We start from the raw sequence: 22,075 nt of genomic DNA, 5'->3' as shown, positions 1-22,075 counted from the left end.
AAGATACGCAGATCTCACTTTCCTTTCTAAAGAAATTGCTAGCAAAAGGGTCCGGACTGGACATGCTAGAAGGATGCAAGGGCAAACAAAAGTCAATACTCTGTCCAACTCATGCCAACTTCCTGACTAGAACTGTAAAATGAAGTTCAACATAACACCTTGAGCCCTACAAATTACCGACTGCTTTGGGTTTGCGGTTTTTTTTGTTTGGGTTGTTTTTTTCTAAGCCAGGCCTTTACCCAGATTCTTCTATTGAAGGAATTATTATTATAGTTAAAGTGAGCCAGAAAACCAACTTAATTGCAATTCTGTTTCTTGGGCCAGAGAAAATTCAGGAACTTAACCCTAGCACTGATTTAAGGAAAAACAGGAACTTCCCAGTGAGACAAGCATGAGCAGACTCATGCAGCAGTGCTATTATCCAAGAAGTGAAGCAACACTAACTGGGCCAAAAGATGTCTCATCTCTAGGAGCAATTTCAGGCTTTAGATCTGGCATCTAGATCTTTGCTTACCCAAACTGTATTATTTTATCAGAAAACTGTTTCCAAATGTGAGGGAAGACTGAACAGAAGAGGTCAAACACATATTAGAGTACTCCAGACAACCCTGGCAAAAGCCCAACCCAGTGCTGCAGTATCTGGGCATCAGCTAGAGCAATCCTTATCACGAAATATATAAGGTCAAAACACAATGCAACTAAGGGCCCACCTACAATAGAGACCAACATACAGCCAAAATGGGAGAAAAGAATAAAAGCTAGTAGTGCCAAGTCCAGTCCTGAGAAGACATCCTGGGCATTAAGACACCTTTTACAGGCTTCTGTCCTAAGCAATAGCAAGGATTTAAGCTAACAGAGCAACTCCGCTTTTTACTAAGCCTAATAGCTACCACAAAGGGGGTGAGGGAAACCAATTAATTTAAACACATATTGCCTGCCGTGAGTGGCTGCACATTCTGATCTTATTGCCTTTGGGGTTTTAGTGTTTTTTAAGCTCCCACACAGCATGATCTTTCATGACTGTCAATAACAGACCATTATTATTTTACACCCTCTTGTCTCTGTGTATGCATCTAGATAAAATAATTCTTTCATTTAAGGCACAGCAGGACACCTCAAAATATTCCTGAACATGCCTAGGAAAGCAGCAAACTAAGGGGCTGAAATGGAAATATTAAACATCCTCCACAAACCACATGCACCTTCCAAGATAGATTAGAAAGAAACACGTTGGTAAGTATTCTTGGAGTCACCTACAGAGTTTTCTGACTTCATTCTGTTAATGATGGTTCACACACTGTCCTTTTAAGTACTATATTTCACAACTGGTTCACCCCTCACCTACAACTGCAGTTGTTGTCTAAATTAAAGTTTCCTTTGAAATGAAAGAAAATCTTTTCTTTAACAAGGAGATCTTTCCACATTGGTTCACAGAGCTTTCACAGAGTGGTAAAAAGAATACAAAGCGTATTTTATTTCACTTTCATAATACGGTTCTGCTTTCTACATTATAAAAGAAACACTGATTTTTCCATTATCAGTTAAGACAGGTTTATGCTTTATTTCAAGGTAAAATTGTCTTTTCTTCTTTGAAAGCCTTTCTCAACACTTGTTCAAATTTTGTTTGCTGTCGATTTTGTTTTGTTTTTAAACAAACTGCTTTGAGTACAAGGAAATTAGCAACCCCAAATATACCAAAGCACACAGCCTTTCAACCCCTCTCTAGAAACAGGTAAATGTACATTTCACTTTGTTTACCTTCCTGTCCTTTGCTCCTTCTGAAAGAAGGATTTCCTTGTTTTCATATCGAAGTACATTTTAGAGCTCTCAAACAGTAGACAAAAGGGGAGGGGAGGGGGGGGTAGAGAGGGGAGGAAAGTAAAATCAATTAAATTCAAACTGTGAACCATGAGCAGCAGAGCACAGAAGAAGGTGGTACTGGACAGACAGACAAAAATTACTAGTGCTTCTCATCCACTCAGAATTTCAACAGTCAAACAAAACCAATGTGGAGAAAGAAGCATAAGGCATAGTAAGCAAGTGGTAAGTTGAACCCTGGTAAGTCTCTACATAAATTTGTCTGCTACAAGCCCCTACATGGGCTTTCCAATCGCTAAGCGCTTTACAGACAGGGAAAAGACAGCTCTTTAAGGCCTGGGGATTTCCAAGCCTGAGATTGTCTCAAAAGCGGATTCTCACCACAGCCCAGTTCCTAGTACTTCTAAGGAATTGGCAGGGCAGTTACATTAGGTATCTGCTTTGAGGAAAAACACCCATCAAAATTATGCTGGTTTGGCTCTGGCCAAGACACATACATAAGCATAGTAAAAGGTACCACAAGGAGTGTTGGTAAGACATTTAGTTTTCCTTCACTAATGCAAATAGCTCATGGATCTGATTATGGTGTAAGCAGAGTAAAGGGTAGACATTACCACTGGTTTTCCTCCCTATTTAGGAAACTACAGCTATGTCCACCAAAAAAAAAAAAAAAACACCACACTTCTGCAAGTGTGTTTATACAGACACATACACACATATATAGGTAAACTTACTGTAACATCTGTTAAAAAAAAAAAAGAGAAAATGGTCATTTATTCCTTCTTTCTTCCTCTTCCTGTGCCTCACCAACATTCCCCTTCAAAGAAGGGATAGTCTTTTATTTCACCAAGCCTTCCTTCAGAATTCTTTACTTCTGACATAAAGACCCTTCCCTTCCACATCTGTTAGTCACTAATCAGATCTGCCTTTTACAGTGTGAGGCATCAGAAATAAGAGAGCATTTTCTTTTTCCAGAGCTAAGCAAGACATTTAGTAAATCCTCAACTTCTTCAAGATAATACTCAAAAGACATTTAACAGGAATTCATTTGTCTATGGATCAGAAAGAGAGGTTTTTTCCACCCTTTGCACATCTGCACAGATATTGTGAGAGATCAATGCAAGTATTTACTTTCCCAAGCCGGCACCTCACTATTCTTTTTGAATGCTTAGATCAGAAGGTGAACACATGCGGTTTGTTTTACTGCACTGGTGCAGTTTTTGCAAAAGTGTTTTAGAGATCACAAAGTAAACCTAGCCACAACCATTCTGATCATTCCTAGCACCACGGTTCTGCTTCAAGGAGTGTAGGTTTCACATAGTCTAGTCAGATAGGCAAGCTCGAATCTCTTGCTTGGCTTCTCAGCCTTATTTGGTTTCACTCACAATGCCTCTAACACTACCACTATGCTTTACCAACACTTTTCAGGGTAGAATACCTTCCTGCTATTTATGAAGCATTTCCACTGCATAATTACAAGTGCACCCAACACACAGTAGCTAAGGGCCATTTAGAATTCAGCAAACTATTAACTCAGAATCACTCTGGGTAACAAATTACAATTTACGCTGGCAGGCAGCTAAGCCAAAGTGCTCTAAATCTGTGATCCAGCTTTATTTCAGAGAACAAAGTTACCAGCTAATCTTCTAGACTGAAATAATTTCACCACCCCCCACAGTGGCTTTGAAAATAACCTGTTACTACTCTAATGCGGTTTTTTATTTGGAATTTTGTTGGTTTTTTTTTGTTTTTTTCTTTTGCTTGGAGAGGGGGAGGTTTAAACCCAGTGCAACACCTTCTTACATACTGAAGGAAGAACATGAACATGTTAAATTTTATTTCCATTCACATATTTTACAGGCTTCTGTTTGGTAAGTTGAACCATGCTATACCTTTCCACCCACAAGCCCCCAGAAAAATAATCTTGTCAGCTTCTTTTTTTCCCTACACACACTTGCGCAGTACCATGCTACCCAGCTGTACTCTTTTGTTGCCAATAGCAGTAACTTTAGAATCAATAGCAGCAAGGGACTTACACTGGTCACTCGACGGTAGATCTGCGCAGCATTTTGGCACTCGGAATAAGGATACTCAGACGTAGCCATCTCTAGCATACACATCCCAAAAGCATATACATCAACGGATTCATCATATTTCTCTTCATACATCTCGGGGGCCATGAACTCTGGGGTACCTTAAATTAAAAGAACGATTCAGACTCTAAATGTCTCAAAGCGAGCAGAGGCTGCTGGCGTTACTCACCGCAGGAGGAAGCGGATGGGAAGACCTGTGAGACAAGAGAAAGTGGAGGCAAAAAGAAGAGGGAGGAAACCCTTAGTCACTCTGTTGCATCAACATACTTTGTGAGTCTTCCATTGCAAGGCCTTATGAAATAAGAATGTCAAGAAAGGACTGATGCAAATTCCTGTTTCATGTGTGTTAGTTAATCTAGGTATGAAAACAGACTCTATCAGGCAGGAGTCAAATACAGGGGAGGGTATAAGAAGAGGGGAAGACTGTAGACTAGCCATAGGCTACAAACCAAATACTAAGGAGAGTTAAGGCACTTACCTTTTATCCCTGTAAGAAAGAAGCCACATTAAACCTTGTTTCAAAAATTACTCAACTGCCTTCTGCTGCAAAAAAAGGTAGTATTGGTAAGAGCCCATAGCTAGTCTCTGACGTGGTGCTTTCCATCTACTTTTCTAAGTAGGATGGCTTGGGAAAGACCTTGCAATGAAAAACTCTATTGTTACAAATATAAATCTTCATGAAAAAAGGATAAAAGGTAGTTTTCTGCAAAGGCCACTCACCAGAGCCCTTTTCTTCATATACTTACCTTCCCACCTGCAGTATATTTATAGGCCTACTGCAGATACAGGCATTAGTGAGGGACATCCTACAGTCAAAAATACTCAGAAATACAGAGATTGAGTTACAGGCATAGAGCGTGAGATTCAACAAGTCCCATTTAAATAGTGTGCAGAAAATTATTGCCCAGTGAAGCATCGCAGCATCCCCTCAAAGGGATTGCACTGTAATGGCACTTTAAGCCAGAGATGCAAGTTTGCTTTTTGTAAATTTAAACACAGAATTATTTCCTGCAGACACCAGATTCAAGACAGTTCACAGCTCATTCTATAGCTACATTGCTTGTTTTCACCACACTACATCAAAAAAAAAAAAAAGGAATGTAATTGCAATCCTTTATCCAAAACCTAACTGTTAACAGATAGATAGATATGAAATGGACATTTTTCAATTACAATTTAGAAGATTAGATAAGAATGCTTAAGAATTTTTTTTATTATTTATTTATATTGTATGCTTGTCTTTCCTATTAATACTTTGACTTGGTTAAGAAGCAGGAAATATTTCAGCAACAGCTTGCAAAACAATTTATGAGTATATACCATTGATCCCATCTAGGAATCTAGTATAGGACTGTTGAGTAATATTGCATTTTAGCAAGCTCTAAATACTGGGAGAGAGAGAGAGCAACTTCACACCCTGTAGTCTATTAACCCAACTACGGAAACAAAGCTGATAAAACCAATTCTTTCAAGAATTCACAAGAAATACTCGTTCCATTAAATCAATTTCTGAAAAAGGTTATTAGTGGATATACAAGAACAGAGCCAGTATAAGGTAATGCTACCCCAATGTATCGTCTTAAGTTACACAAATCCATATTGTATAGACTCCCTGAGTAGGCATTACATCACAGTCAGACTGTGATATAAAGATTCTTTAATATACCTTAGTTTCTGATTACTCACAAAGTACAAAAGATTTCATATTAGCCCCTGGTGACAATATATAAAAAAAAATGGTTAGCTGTATAAATTAATGCTACACTAAATATCAAAATGTTGCTTGGTCACCAAAATGCATTTGTACATTACTTGAAGCAGCATCACGCTAAAGCAGAGATTTATGTGTAATTAAGAATGGTTTTATCAACAATGTTGCACTAAACTGTTGGGCAGGGCAATAAATCTGTATTCCAAAATGCTTAATGTTAATATACAAATACCAAAAGTACAACCAAAGTTTCAACATGTAATCTTATCAGGAATGACCTCAACAGCCAAGAAATGTTTTCGCGCTTTGTCCATGTACCTTTGAAACCACATGTTTAAGGATGGAAAACAAAGACTTTGAAAATACTCAAGTTTCCAAATAGATAGACCGGCTCATCAACCTCTGAAACAGTAGAGGCTTACCTATCACACTTTTGGCAAAAGAAGCTCGTTTCAGGGTTGCCAGACCAAGGTCTCCAATCTTGACTGATCCAGTAGGGCCAGTAATGAAGATATTGTCACATTTTAAGTCTCTATGAATGATGGGAGGAGTGCGTGTGTGTAGAAATTGCAAGCCTTTCAGTATCTGACGGCACCAGCTTCGTAGTACTTTAATTTTCATCACTTTAAATCTTTTCAAATACCTAATGAAAAAAATAGCAGTGGGTTAAACAGGTTCTGCTAACAAACAGTAGATTATGCTGTATCATTTGCTGTTTTGAAGTAAAAAGCAGTAATGAAACAGATGTACAAATTTCAACTTCACCTTTTATTTTAAAAGCTACCTGGACATTTCCAGACTTCAGAGGAGCTAGAGCTGATGCCCCGCCTAAAACCTACCCACTTTCTTCTAGCTAGGGGACTATAACGTTGAAAGATATATGTGAAATGCTTGATCTATAGCTAATAATTCATTTGCACAGAAAGTCACCCTATGGTAACTAAACAGTTGGCTTGCTAAGTTTCAAGGCACTGCTTCCCTGACAAAGAGTTAAAGGCTTATGCATTACAACAACTCTTTATCTGTTCATTTAAGAGGGTTTTTTTCTTCCCTTTTATCCTGAAACTGCTCAAATAATTATAACCTTTTCCTTGATGAAATATAACTGGGTGGGAAGGTGGGCACTATAGCCAAAACACTAATAACAACCAAGTACAGAACTGTTGCAATCTGTGAGAGCTCTGCAATCAGTATGGATAACTTTGACCAGGGTGCTTGGACTAATACTCGTAAGTAAGGTTATCACGCTACACTTTAAATCTGCTTCAAATTTACTTGTTATCAAGTGAATTAGAAATTCTTAGAGATCACTTTCCTGCTGCAGGACAGGGTTTGATCACCTGAATCTGACTGGTACTACTCACTACTTCAAACTAAGAAATGTAATGTTTATGCATAGATACGGATGGGGCAGAGAAATCTTTAAAAAGGTTCTGTCAAATAACTGACATGGAAGAGTTCATACATAAAGTTAGGATCCCTTTTCAGGTAGAATGTGACACAACCTTGATTATTCTAACACTGCTGCTTTTTAAAATCCCATGCCAGAAGAGTCAATTTTCATACCAGAACAAAATTTTTCAGTGCTTGTTACCCAAAACTGTGACCTTATTCTACTCCCTAATTTCTACAGATTAGAGATACCCCAAGGTGAATAACCTGTGACAGTGATCAAGTAAGTGCTTTCCAGCAGTGTATGTGTAGAACCTCTCTATGGGTGAATTTGAAGTGTTGTTTACTTCCCTTTGAAAAGTATGGGGTGAAACACACTTAGAGAAAGAAACTAGCATGCTGCGTAGAGCAAGCATGTTATTCAGAGGGTCTTACTGAAAGTCTCAGATAAAGAACAGTTTCACACTGCTACAAGACTGGTAGGAAATTCTGTGACCAGCATGAAGTCTACCAACTACAGTCTTAACATACAACCAAGTCATGTTCAATTATTCCATGTTTTCAGTCTCTTTTGCATATCCACTTAATCAGCAAAAAAGGTAGAGATTAAATGACTCGAATCAATGCCAACACAGAAATGTGGTATATTAAGGCCTTTTACTATTTTGCTCCAATTCAAAAGAATATCTGGAAAATCAAGTTGCTAGCAATAACACCACTGTGAAAACAGATCTGTAAAAGCAATCGGGACCCAGTCCCAGAAGGAAATAAAGTCTCAAAACAGAATGTAAAGACAAGCACGGAGAAAGCCAAGCGAAGGAAGGAGAGAAACTGAAGGAGGTTCTGAATCACATCAGCTACCACTTGAATTCTTGCTATTGACACAACCCTCATTCATCTCTGTTGAGTTTGTTCCAAAGATCACATGGTAGGGGCACTTCAGTTCAGCATCTGGAATCCTTAATTACATTCTTGGTTTCAAATATGTTAGTCTACTGCCAGCTTCTCACTATTAAAGGACCTGGGTCCAACCATCACACAGCATCCTGCAACGTTGCTGTTATTTTTCCATAACACTGTCATGAACTAAGTTAGGTCTCCCTCAAAAGATCCTTCTTAATCCAGTTCCCTCAGCCTCTCTTCACAGAGCAGTGACAGCAGCACTTTACCATCTTGGTGAGCTTCCACTTAACTTGCCCCTGTGAAATCAACAGTGTTGTCTATTTTAAAGGGGTAGTAATGATTTTCTAAAAAAAGACAGATATTTGATCTTTGCACAGACTACAAGCGAAGATGAGAACACAGAGCTTTCTTTATTAGCTTCAATGAACAGAGATGGAAACTAGAATTTGGCTGTCTCAAGGTTGGTTTTTTGTGGGATTGGTTTTTGAGGGTTTTGTTAAGCAGGAATGCTGCTGACCTATAGCATCTCAGCTCAAGGATCTACAGGGAACCCTGCTAAGTTAGTAGAAGTAGTTATGAAGATATGTGTCCTACTAGACAGCTGACACATTCATTTAAAGTGGATCAGGACCCATACTATAACAGCCTTGGACAGAACTAGTGCCTGAGACCTAGGTCAGATAGAAAATTGCTGCTTTCATTAACAGTATAATTAAAACTTAAAATAGGCAACTCCATTTTGGTTTTCCAAGATTTTAATTCCATGATAGCATAACAATGGCAGTTTAATTCTTTACAACAATTGAGTTGCAGTACTTTTGCACTGGTATGCAGAAAATCAGGGACTTCTCTTTGTGCAAAATTAGAAGTTTGTGCAGACAGCATTTGAAAAGATTGAGTCAATATTTTAACATTATGTGTGTGTATATATATCTAAATGTGTACAAATATGAAAATGCATGAGGAAAATTTTCTTTCAGATATCATCACACTTCTTCTGTTTACCTTTTTACATCAAGTGGCAACAATGTCTGCATCCCAAGTCTCAAAACAAGAAAGGCATCGCTTGCATTAAATGTAAGTAATGTAAACATACAAAAAGAGAGAAATGGAAGCAATACTCAGCCAAATATGAACAAACACAAGTGTGCAGTGTAAATGTAGGAATATGACACAAATACATGAAATACTTAATGATACTAAATTTGGCATATCAGAATTTTCCAATATAGTTTACCTGTCAAGACTCAAGTCACGTGGACAAGAATAAACTAAATCACAATTATAACCCAAACTATGAAATAGTGGGGAAAAAAACCCACCCAGAAGTTTACAGTTTAAAAGATGTTCTATTAAAGATCTTATGAGTTATTTCTGGATAAACTTCCATCCTTTAGAGTATAAAATAATCTTACAGACAACAAATCTGAGGTATTTCTTCCTACCAACACCCTGCATATAACTGTCTATTATTACCTTGTCATCTTGCTTATGCCACCACATAACAAGATCCAGATATTAAGATCGGGGCGGGGGGGGGAAGGGAAGGAGTAAAAAAGGGAGGGGGAAAAAAAAGGTTAAGTCTAACAGTATATATTCTAGCATAAAATTAGGTAACTTTAAATAAAGGCATCTGTACATAGCTGTAAAGCCTTTATGTTATTACTGGCTCTGGAAACAGCACATAAAGAGATACATTCTATCTGAAATACTTTAGCCAACCTCAGAAAAGCCTTCCCTGAACATGCAGCTAAAATAAAAAGTTGCAGTATCTTCAACGGCAACTTCCAGCGCTATTTCAAAAGGCAAACACTTCCCTGTAATTACAGGCCAGACTCCCAAAGTACCATTTTTGTCTTCTTTAAGTATGTCCATTTGAGGCTATCAATAAGCATCATAAAAAACACAAGACATTCACATACTATTTTAGCCAAATAGATTGCAAGTTGTTTCCAGCTCCTACAGCCTGCTTACACATTTAGAATTTGAATTCCTCTCCAAGACTTAAATGGGCACTGAATTAAGACAACGACTCACAATCCCTGAATTTCAGATGCCGGCAGTTTTATTTCCCGTAGATTAATGGTGACTGGATGCTGGTGAACACACTCATAGCCCTACAAGTTTCTACAGTGCAAGGCGAAAATGGAATGCAAGTATAACCCCCGCAGGCTCCACATACCACTAGAGGGCCCTCGCAGCAGCTCGATTTGCCGGTGTCTGCCTTCAACTCTGGCTTAGAGACAACTAGTTTCACTTAGCTAGTTTCCAGGTTGAAATTCCAAGCATTGGCATACTTTCAGATTTTTTTTTTTTTGTACTATTTCATGAAATTTCAGCTAAACAAACAGGCAGTGGTTTGTTGGTGTTGTTTTCTTTTACATATTATTTGTACTGTAGTAACATCCAAAATCTCTCAAAAGAGGTGAATTAATTCAGGCTTTGAACGTTACAAATCATCTCATGCTAATGGAAAGCAGCTGGAGCAGAAAATGAAAAGTTGTGAGAAGTGAAAATAGAGCACTGTCTTCCTGAACCCTTAAAACCTAAAAGTTTTCTGCATGTGTTTACTAGGACATCACAAGGAAGAATGTGACAAGCTTGCTAATTTAAAGGATGTTCTACTGAACTCTGCACAGCTAGCAAGACTCCTTTTAAACCAGAATTTCCCTACAGGAGGTTAGCCCTCAGCAAGAGGGCTCTCTTCTTACCTATTCTGAAATGTGATCTATTTTTAGTGCTCTGATTTTGTGCTAATGATTCTCATATGCTTTGACATTCCTTAATTTACTTACGTTTTCAATGTTCCAGATGTCATGAGTTCCGTCACAAGAACGATACACTTTTTTCCTTTCACTGTAGACTCCCAGGAATCATAGAACCTAACAATATTGGGATGCTGAAGCCCTTTCAGCATCCCAGCTTCTTCTTTAAATCTTTGACGCTCTGATTTGGACAGCTTCCGATCCTAATGAAAAAGAAAAGGTGTATCAGAAAGCTTTGCTTTATTTCTTACTCAGAGAAGCAGCAACTTGAACAACAGTTGGGTACAGTCAATGAACAAGTAAGAACTGGCAATCTTAAATACCATTTGGTTTGCAATTGCCCTGAAATACACTCATTTAGAAGACATTCTATTATAGTCTTTGTCATATTTTTCCTTACAATCTTGAGTGCTCTCAGAGGTAAGAATTGCAAGTCTGAGGATTATCCCCTCTCCCTGTTTCCTCTTCCCCTACTCTAATAAATCTAGTCATTGCCTGAGTTGATGTGGAAGGAGGACATAATGTCTTCAAATATTCAAGTGATCCACAATAGACAAAACTGGACTATTTAAAGCATCTCTCTCATGTTGTACATAATAACGTTTGGTCATTCCTATGTGTATAATATCCAGACCACTGGTAACAGATGGGATTAACCTTCCATATAGGGGGTAGAGCATAAAACGTCTCTAACACATACTATGAACTTATAACTGCAGAAGAACAAGCGATTAAGTTGGATTTTCTCTGATTAAAAGCACAACCTCATGATTGAGCAAGTTTCCTGTAATCTAGCATCAAGGAAAACATAACCATAACTCACACTAGAGACAGAAAGCAATCTTTTGGCCAGAGACAGACCATGAAAAAGCATTCCTAGACAATATTGTTTTATTATCTCCCAACAACTAGCTACCACATAGCATCAGGACTCTGAGCAGCTATTACCAGACTAAGCTGCACATCTCAAGAAAAAACAGTCTCCTCATGCCATTCACTTTTCTCAGCTTGCCAATGCACTGGCCACACCAGTCAGATTGACAGACTGACATAAATTGGATCTATATGCAGTTTGTTTTAAAAACTAAAACAAAAACGCCCAAACACGCAACATTTCAGGATATAATTAAAGCCCACAATTTTAGATTCATTGCTCCTAACAGTTATTTAGGAATAACCAGTGACCTCTTTGTCAAATCTGAATAATATTCCTAAGTAACTTGATTTCATATTTCCTTTTCACTTAAAGGAGGTAGTAAAACCATGCAGGGTTTACTTATACTGCTCACAACCTGCTACTATCCTCCAGGCAGTAATTTCTCTTCCTTAGTTTGCCGGTAATGTGTTTTCCCTATACCATTCAGCCAATACCTAAACCATCCTATACTCACTTAGATCATTAACTTTTTCTCAGAGGTTCACAGAGTATCTTTCCATATGGACAAACTTCATTTCCAGATGAAGCTCCAATTTTCAAGTGTAAAAGCCTTCCATGTGAAAGTTTGAGAACAGAGTTGAAACAATCTCAGGAATCACTACCTTACCAGTGCCTATGAACGTCAGCCACACACACACTTTCACAGTTCTTAGGAAGATGCTAAATTCTTCAGTCTCGCAAGTTTAGTCTCTAGACATCAAAAGCACTCAATCCTGCAACTGTTTCACTCTGCAGAAATTAGCACTCTTCTCACTCCTTCATAAACATACTCGCACAAACAAATTTTGAGATAACATGTTTGCAGAAACACTACACAAACATTTGAGTATCATGTCTGCCTAGCTGCTGGTTTGAGTTTTTTCAATACAGAAATAATGCTTCCATTTGCACTAATAGCTTTCCTTTCATTACAATAAATAGGGCAGCACAACTTCTGTTCAAAAGCAGCTCATCTTGACTCCTACAAGCAGCTGTGATACAGAAAAGCAGTGAGCTGCAACAGGCACATCAGTCAACAGAGCATACACACGTGCTTCTTAGAAACACTCCATGCTTCAAGCAATGCAAAAATCACAGTAATGTAACTATTCTTACAGTAAAATAAAGCAGTCTTCTCAGCCTCTGCACCTGATCCACATAATCCACATATTAAAACTAGTTATATATGGTTATTATAAAAACATGGCTCCAGCAATTACTTTTATATCACCTTTAAATTTAGCCATTTAATATGAACAGCTGCACTCATTTTTGTCCAAAACCTACATTTTAGATACATATTTGGATTAAATTTCCTTTATTTCATGCATTCTAATAAGTTATCTACCACAAACACTACTAACCTGTTTTAGACTATACCTGACATTAAGTTATCATCCTAATCTATGCAAACATAATCTCTCTTAAGGGTCTTACATCATTTTCCCTACCATTGTACTACTAACCCCAAATAGAATCTAACAAGTGCTAATCACTCTTATCAATGAGCAGACTCTTAACAGGCAAGCATATTTTGACTCATTTCCCTTTCTGGCCACATCCTGTTCCTGCACACATATCAGTGAGGTTTAAAACAGACACTCAACACTTCAGCACTGGCATTAGAGAAAACAAAAACAAAACACTAAGACAGTGACAACACACTGAGTAATTCAACACTTCTTTGAAAGTCACAGTGCCCTAATGATCTGGGACAAGCTTGGACACAAACATGGGCTAACAAATTTCACCTATGGAAGACAGCTACATTTTTGCAACTAAGGAAACATCACACCCTTCAGCGGCATACTGCAGCAGCAAACTGTAGCGGGAAAAGTTAAACAGAACTGTAAGGAAAAGGCAGAGAGGCCACTTGTTTCATAAGACTAGCAGCACATACTACCTTTAACTACCCTCATTTCCTTGGATACACAACCCATACACTCATCTGTAAGAGGGTGGGGTTTTTTTATATTCTTTCCCTAAAGGTGCACAATGCTAGGTAACAGAAAAGGATGAACATGCTTTAAAAACACATAACCCTAGCGTTCAGGAAAATATCAGATCTCACATACCGTTATACCAACAAAATTATCTGTATACACAATGACTGGTTATCCTCATACAAACTACCCTGTAATGCAACCTGTTAGGCTAACATGCCATTTAAAAACTACAAGTACACTTTCAAAACCTGAATATTCTGTGCACTAGAACCTTAAAACATACCAGACAGCAAGATCTGCCAGACTGCATAGAGATGGACTACATCAAAGCCCATCCCAAGTACTACATTTTGGCACCTTCTGAGCTTTTAGCATGGGCAAAATGTGACAGCTTTATGCTCTTTCTTGCACAAAGGTGCAATCTAAGCAAGTACTGAGATAAGCAAGGAAATAAAGCACTATATGTAATTTGGGAGTCTGAGAAATGGTGCTACCAGCCACATGAGGTATGAATACTTGAGGAAAGGCAGAGGAATGAAAACATCTTGGAATCACATGAAATTGCTGTATCGCAGAGCTGTGGCAGACAGAGAACAGCCATCACACTTAATGAGAATTTAGAAGAGCATTTTCCAAGAATTTGGGAAGGGGACAGGTTTCACAATCTTCAGTTTTAAGTGTGCACTCCAAGAGAATCAAAAGCCCAGCTGTGTCCTCCCAACAAGGCAGCTACCTGGGGCAATACTCAGATTCCAGTGGGGCCTTCAAGCAGGAGCCTGCAGGAATGCAAGACCCTCAACTCTATTTCCACCTCTAAAGAGGTAGCAAAAAGTTTATGACATCATTCCAAATAATTCTCCATTTGATTATCTCAAGAATTAATCAAACAGATCTATCCCCTGCAGCCTTCTTCCTGTAACTCACAGTCTAAATAGGTATGCAGATGGTTCATTTCAGCATGTTATTTGTTGGTTTCATCTGGAAGCAAAAATGGAAATTTCACAACTTAACATTCCTGTATCACAAAGTACAAGACTGGTTAAATAAATTTAATGTTTCCTTTTATTTTTATTTTAAAAATTAAACAACAAACTGAACAAAATAGACATCTAAGATGCTTTTCCATAAGCCTGGCAAACTTGAACAATTTTATAAAGAAACCACCACTTTAAGAACAGTTAATAATATATGGCTTGATATCCTATCCTTCAAAGATCAATTTGTCTTGGAACTCCTACTAATAAAATCAAAAAATGGACACCCTCTCTCCTCCCCCAGGCTTTATTTTACCATAGTGAAGCAACTTTAGGCAGACAAGATGAAGTCCTAATTCTGGAAGTTAGCAAATCACATTCTTGTACCTCAGTTACCACAAGCTGAGCAGATATAGCCCAAATATTTAAAAATATACAAAGCTGTCAAACTGTAGGAGAGCTTGCTTCCTAAAATGGATTTAACTATCCTATAAAATGGCCAGCATTGGTGTTCCTGAACTGAGAGCTTCCCTGGAGGACTCAAGTGTCACATCCTAATCACTGGGCTGCCCTTCGAACAAACCGAAACAGATGCATCAAGCCCACTCCGTTCATTTCATTCATTCCTTTCCACCTACATTAAATTGTTTTGACAAGCCAGGACAAACAGCAAGGCTTCCCAGCACGTGATTCGCTGTTCTGCAGTGCCAGGGGTCTGAATGGAGACAGGCAGCAAGTGAAGCAATTGTTCAGCTCAGAACAATTCAATAAGCTTTTCTTGGCTGTTTCAATTTATCCGTGCATTTCCCCTCCGATTGTTTTTTTTGGTCAGGAAAGAGCTATCAAAGGTGTTTACATTACACAAAGTAAAACAGGGATCTTGGTCATTCATGACCACGGTCATTACTTTTTCACTACTATACTTAACTTACACACAGAACTATTATTATTCTCTTTCTATCCCTATACATAGGTGCCTTGCATAAATGCAAGAAGAATCCCGACTCAAAACCACTCCTCGCCCCTAAGATTAGTTATTGTATCAAGCCACAAAAAAACAAAGCTCATCAGCAAAAAATGCCTATATTCCTTTGGCAAGTTCTTTCAGCCAAGGCTTAATGTCTATTCAGCGCCCTTAATGAGGAAAGAAAATACATTTCTGGCACCTAAATTAATCTTAAATTTCAGCTTGGTTACTCACATAGCTGTTAAGTCTATCAAGTAATGTCTCATTTGTTTAACTTTCTATAGTGCTTCAGAGTCCTGTCCTATTAACATTGTGACAAGAAATCCTGCATCTGCAAAGCACATCACAATACCACAAGTGGTTGCAGAGCCTAACTCAGACACCAGAAACAGCAGGAGAGCCATGTTAGCAAGGCATCAGACTCTGCTCTAGCCACTCAAGTCTGCTCTTCATTCAGACCAAGCTCAGCCAAGTCTCTTACCTCTGCTATCCATTTTTACTGACACCAAGTGGTCTGAGCTAAATTCTAGGACAATTCAACAGGCATTAAATGGACAGTTACACAGAAAAGACACACTGCATTTCATTCTCAAATACGTGCTACAGGATGCCAAGCAAGTGGGTAACAAAAGGAACACTCTACATGGAAGGAACTAGATCTTCTAACTGCTATATATCCTCAAACGTTATTTTCTGTTTCATGATATCAAGCACAATTAACATAGACAAAGTGGCAGAGAACCCTTATGCACAACGTAACAAACCTGACTCAAATCTGCCTATAGTCTCCAACTTCTACGAATAGGCAGACTCACAGGTGATAGAGGTCAACTTTAAACTGGATATTTAAAGAAAAAAAAGGCATGAGCTGCTATTCAACTTAGGGAGCTGTTTCCTCTTCCACACTATTAGGAAGATAATAAAGTGGAAACTAAGAAAGACTGGACACTTTACATACTACAGACAGGTTTTACTAGCTTTCTGCATATCCTACAGCTAGATTCAGAAATTCTACATAGCTAATGTTACAGGGACAGTTAGTTAGCGGGTTGTTGGTTTGATTTTTTTAAACTACAGTAGAGCAACACTATGTAGCTTTTATCCAAAGAGATGCACTAGAAATCACAATAGAAAAATTAGTACCAATGAACTGTCTTCAGGCGATGCAATCAGAAAGCATACAGCCATGAGACTTCAAAGTGCTGTTGAATTATAAACAGTCTGAATCACAACCATGGTAAATTATCTGTGCTGAGGTTACAGTAAGCAGCATTTCATCAAGCTTTTCAAATGTCTGAAAATTTGAGAGGAAGACACTGCTGCTCCCAGCCTGTTATTCAGAGGAAGAAGTAGCATACAGAACAGACAAATGTTCTTCTGTGTTCATTTCTGCAGCATATGAGAAAGGCTTTGCAAGCCTTTTAGGCAAGGTTAATGAGGGGTCATCAGAGGAGAAGCTAGCAAGACTGCACTCTGATATTCAGCACTGTTAATGGAACTGAGGCTTTGTGGGCTGCAGTGTTCTCATCCTGAAAAAATTTAGCAGTTTAGAGAAAAAAAAGAGCACAGTGACCATTGAGCTACATTAACAAAATACCAACAAAGAATCCACAGAGCTTAAAAATCATCCAACGTTACATAGTTAGTACCTAGAAATGGAAGACTCAGTAAGACCCACATCTACTTCTGCATCAACACAAACCTCTTCAGACTTTCCAGTGTCAAAGACTAGCAGAGAGAAAAAAGGAAGTGAAGGGGAAGTGACTGTTCAAAACACATCCCTGTACAGCCACAGAAATTGAAACTGATCAAGGATCTACACAGACGCCTCCACCAGTATACCTTTCTACATGGCACTGAACGCAAAAAAATGATTAAATGGAGCTGAACAGCTGTTGTTCCAGAAGTAAGCATGTAGGCTACACAACCCCACTTTTCCCAGCCACTCCTTGTAAGAGTTGAGCTATAGACCCTTCACCAGCTTCGTTGCTCTTCTTTGGACGTGCTCCAGCAATTCAATGTCTTCCATGCAGTGAGGGGCCCAAAACTTTTCAGCCCCTTTTCTCCTCATAGATTAAAAATGGAAGACAATGTTCCTGAGGATGGCTAGTGGAATAAAGTGCAATGCCAAGTTAACGCTTACTTACTGAAAGTAAAATTTTACACTGCTGCTTGGCAAGTCTCCACAACAAGAATCAATTTTATATAAGCTACAAACAGCCTTTGTGGAGTACAAAAACAACCTTAAGAATGAGAACACTCAAGTATAATATACACATCTAACACAATAGAAAAGATTAGGCTTAAAACAGTTGTGTATTACACTTTTTAAAGTTCCTAATTCAGGGGGAAGATTCTTTTGTAGGCTTCCTCTTACACAAGCTATTAAAAACGCTTTAATTTTCAGTAAAGTACACAAGTAGTCAACCTAAATGAAAGGCTGAAGGATTATTCACATTAGTTATACTGTTTCCTGGTGTACATCCTCTATTTTAATTTCTGGCATTTCAATACACAACAACAGTAGCACCGCACAAAATTTACCAGAAGATGCAGTTAGTTCACTAAAAATACATCAAGAATTTAAATTGTTTCTTGTCCTTTCTCTTACCATAGATACAGGGTAAGTGATACAGTGAACCATAAATCATAGCACGGCTTGGGCTGGAAGGCACCTTGAAGACCATCTAGTCCCAACCCCCCTGCCAAGGGCAGGGACACCTTCCACTAGACCAGGTTGCTCAAAGCCTTGTCCAACCTGGCCTTGATGGCAGCACCTCACGTGATCAAATGCATGCAAGCTTATTGCTGCTGCCCAAAGATTAGAATTAAGGAAACAAATTACATCTTGCAGAGATGATACTTGGGTAAACTGATGGCAGGAAGAAGAGGAACAAAGAAATGAAACTCTTAATGATTAGACAGAAGAATAGACAGAAGCCTTCATCAGTCAGGGTTTAGTCTGGAGAAGTCAATTACATATATCCTGAAAGAATCAATACTTGAGTAAACTTCAGAAAATAAGAAATACAAGTTTGTGTTAACACTGAAGAGGGAGTATCTGCAACTAAAGCCTATGCATGTGACAGAGATACCAGCATCACTCCCCATTTTATCCTGCCACTGTTTGTCAGTTTGGATGAAGCTATGATTCATCACCACAGGAGAAGGGGGAGAACACCACCAGTAATTACACCTCTCTAGTATGGTTGCTTCAGACTTTTACATAAGCAGCAGCACCTCTGCCAGCAATAGTAGTAGCAGCATCTAAGACACCTGGTGGCAGCAATGTTATAGACTTAACCTATGCTTGAAGACGCACCCTCAGCAAGTCTCCTGATAACAGAAAGGTCATCAGAACTGAAGTCTGTGCTTGCTTGCACCAAGTTCTAGCATCATTAAACACTAATGACCTGTACCTAGTCACAATCACATGGTCCTCCTAGGTCTTCAGCTAGAGAAAAAGTTGGCCAAATCTTCAAGTTTCCAGGATCCCATAATTCACAAGAACATTCAGTAGTAGACACAGCTAATACTGTTATTGCAGTAGGAAGCAGGCAGCAAGGAATAACTACAACATGCAAAACCAAACATGCTTTAAAAAAAAAAAAAACAACAACACAAAGGGTGGGGGGAGGTTAGGAACACTGTTAAACTCACTAACTTGGTGAGATACAAAGTCATTCTGCCTCACTTCCTCACATGGAACGAATGGCAGAAGCGGGATCAGAAGTGTAAGAAGCTCGCAAATAGAATGTGCAACACAAACCATTTCTGCTTCTCTGCAGGACAACAGTAGATCAGTATACTTGGTCTTTACATAAGGAACAAGACATTTTAAAGTAGGACTCCCAGTAACAAAGTTGATTTTTTGTTACAAGAGCAGTGTGGGAATTTCTTACATTCAGCAATGACAAAAAATTTGTACTTTGATGTAGCACTGCTACACCAGTGGGCTTCAAAACCATGCGCAATTCTAGATGGAAGGCACATGTTCCATGCTCACCAGAGACAGATAGATGCAAACATGTTGCTTAGAGACTGGGCAGTCAGCTGTACCTCAAGTTCCTCCTAAGGAGATAATGACAGAGAAGAGAAACTATACAAGTCCAAAAGGGCTATGCCAGCCAGAAGCCTGGCTGGCAGGCTTCTGAAGAATTCAGTCAGTGAAGATTACCATTAAAGCTGTGAGCAGCATGAATATGATGTACCTGGCAGTAAAACACCTCACTTTCCTGAGGAAAATTAAACATAAGTCAAATTGTACCACCTATAAATCTCTACCAGATTACCAGCTTGTTTTCCAGAGCTGTGTTGTGTGTGAACACACACACTGATACAAGTCTATATTACTCTCCCTACTGTCTCACAGCAGCACAAACATTCGTCCACAAAGTTGGCCAAACTGCAGAAATAAACCAAATTCATCTGCTTCTGCAGAAAACAATGACCAAGACTAATCAGTACACTGCCTAATCTCACAATTTCCTTTGAGAAACTTGCATTCATCAGAATACTGCCATGAAAACTTCATAGCAGCTTCAGAGTAAATTAAGAACTACATACATACTTTATCAAATCAATTATAGATTTTCCTTTGCTTTCCACACAACCAATAAAAGAAAAATTTTAAACAGTAGATATGAAATCTATAGTTTAGACATGATCTCTTCTGGAATCTCTCAGGTCCTCAGGAATCTGAACTAAGAATGGCAAGCAACTGTTTAGGCTTCAGTCATTTCTATTCTAGGGTTGCTCTAGGCAGCATCTGTGTTTCCTGACGCAGTCTGGAAAAGAAGATGGCTAAAAGTTTTATTCAATTTATTTATTCTGAGAGGTTGAACGTAAGGGACAGTAATCAAACTGGTGGGCTATACAAAAATAATCAGCATTAGAACAGAGAGCTCATCTACTTATTTTCACTTTAAAATTGCTATTTGATCCATGGAAGATAAATGTATATGTTTGCTATCTGATACCAGTTCACAAAAAGGCTTATGCTTATTACATACAGCTTATTAAAGAATTGAAGTGTTAGCTGAACTGAATTCATGATGAGCTATTAACCAGTTGGACCATCTTGTCACTTGGCTCAGATGCCTCATTAAAAGTTTTGAAGCTCATGTCAACTCTCATTTTGCACTGAATTGATTGCTTTGTCATTGAGAGCAAAGGTACAACCAATCACCTCAGTTTAATTTTACTATGAAAATCCAATTCTCTGTTCAGCAGATGACAGTATTGCAGGAAAAAGCCTCCTCCATGATCTATTCTGGTTACCTTACAGATTTATTGACTCATTGCATCAAAAGACCAACTGCGGCTCTTTTTATTTCGCATACTTCTGCATGACTGTAAGAGTCCTTTTATGAAAAGCTACATGTCCAGAACAGGGTGAACCCTTAACAGACTCTGATAAAGGCATATCAGTTTAGAGAATCAAAACCATGCTACAATACTTCATCCTATATACGTCACAAAGCTATTAGCAAAGGGTAAGAATTAACCCTTTGATGCGAAGTTGCATTGATGTGCTGGCTGGAAATCCATGCAGAAGGGTCAAGATGACTACAAAGATTCACTAATATCAATCAAAGTAGAAGATACACAAGGATTAGTAATGTTCCTGTGCCTCTCACAAGTTTCCTTGCAAAAATACCAGCATAAAGCCTAGAGGCAATAATCTTGAATGGTCTATGCTATTATTTAAGCAGCAGTCCCTGCAAGGCTGCCCTCTGCACTCTTCCAGTTGTAAAATGAGCTCACACCAGCCTATAGTGCATGCTAGCTTCAAGTTTACACACAAAATTGGAACATACATTGTGTATGCAGTTACTCTTCCCAGCTTTGCTTCTTTCTCTGCAAATACATCCAAAAGAAAGTACTTCATTTAATTTACAGAATTGTGGATTACTATCAGTTATGACAGGATGACATATGAAGTGTAGGCCAACTACCGGCAGCCAACAGAAAATCCTTACAGTAATCACTAGAGAACTCCAAGCCAACCATATCTTATTCAGAGACAGATTTCTCATTCAGAGATCCTTCAGGGATTAAACATAAACTCCTCAAATCATTACCAGGTGTTCTGCCCATTTTTTGCAAGAAACACAAAACAAAAAAGGGATCTCCTGTTTGGAAAGACTACAGAGTTCCAGAAACTACGAGTTTTATGGGGGGACCAAAATTTGCATTTTAGATGAAGTCTCAGTAATACCTTGCATAAATACTAGTATTAGTAGGAGCATTTCCAAACATGAGAGTCCTAAAACACACTGGAGGAGCACTTGGGTATTTTTAAGACTCACTTGATCAATAATGCCGTCTTCCTACAACCTACCAGAATGACCATCTTCATCTCAGGCTTCTCATAAAGGGAAGCAGTAATAATTTTTCTATGCTTACCTCATAGGTTGTCTTATGAAATCATTCTTGCACCACTAGTATGTTTATTGCAGACTTTCACAATGATACCATAGACATCAGAGACACTTATGTTTACAATGCATCATGTACATATTCCTTGACAAATACCATGTAAGATGTAGAAACGCTACTCACAGTCAAATATCTCAGACAATATCAAA

The 22,075-nt window shown here is 38.5% G+C and overlaps 1 protein-coding gene and 1 long non-coding RNA gene across 12 annotated transcripts in view; one reads left to right on the top strand and one right to left on the bottom strand.

The window, feature by feature from the left end:
• WNK1 (WNK lysine deficient protein kinase 1) overlaps positions 1-22,075 on the bottom strand; it is a 104,585-nt gene that overhangs the window by 57,073 nt on the left and 25,437 nt on the right. For all 11 annotated transcript variants that reach the window (XM_062616615.1, XM_062616616.1, XM_062616618.1 and 8 more), the window contains exons 2-4: positions 10,713-10,885; positions 6,045-6,265; positions 3,855-4,012 (exon numbers count right to left, since the gene is read on the bottom strand). In XM_062616615.1, the coding sequence (XP_062472599.1) occupies positions 3,855-4,012; positions 6,045-6,265; positions 10,713-10,885 (552 nt within the window). The remainder of the gene's footprint in view (positions 1-3,854; positions 4,013-6,044; positions 6,266-10,712; positions 10,886-22,075) is intronic.
• On the top strand, positions 9,493-18,073 carry LOC134162632 (uncharacterized). The gene is made up of 2 exons (XR_009964382.1): positions 9,493-10,981; positions 15,770-18,073. It is a non-coding gene; the product is annotated as an uncharacterized LOC134162632 (long non-coding RNA).

This window comes from Pezoporus occidentalis, unplaced genomic scaffold (assembly GCF_034315485.1).
Source record: "Pezoporus occidentalis ecotype Australia unplaced genomic scaffold, CSIRO_AGI_Poc_V1 ctg19, whole genome shotgun sequence".
Taxonomy (NCBI): domain Eukaryota; kingdom Metazoa; phylum Chordata; class Aves; order Psittaciformes; family Psittacidae; genus Pezoporus; species Pezoporus occidentalis.
Note: the sequence above shows the minus strand (reverse complement) of the source record. Positions and strands in the feature narration are given on the sequence as shown.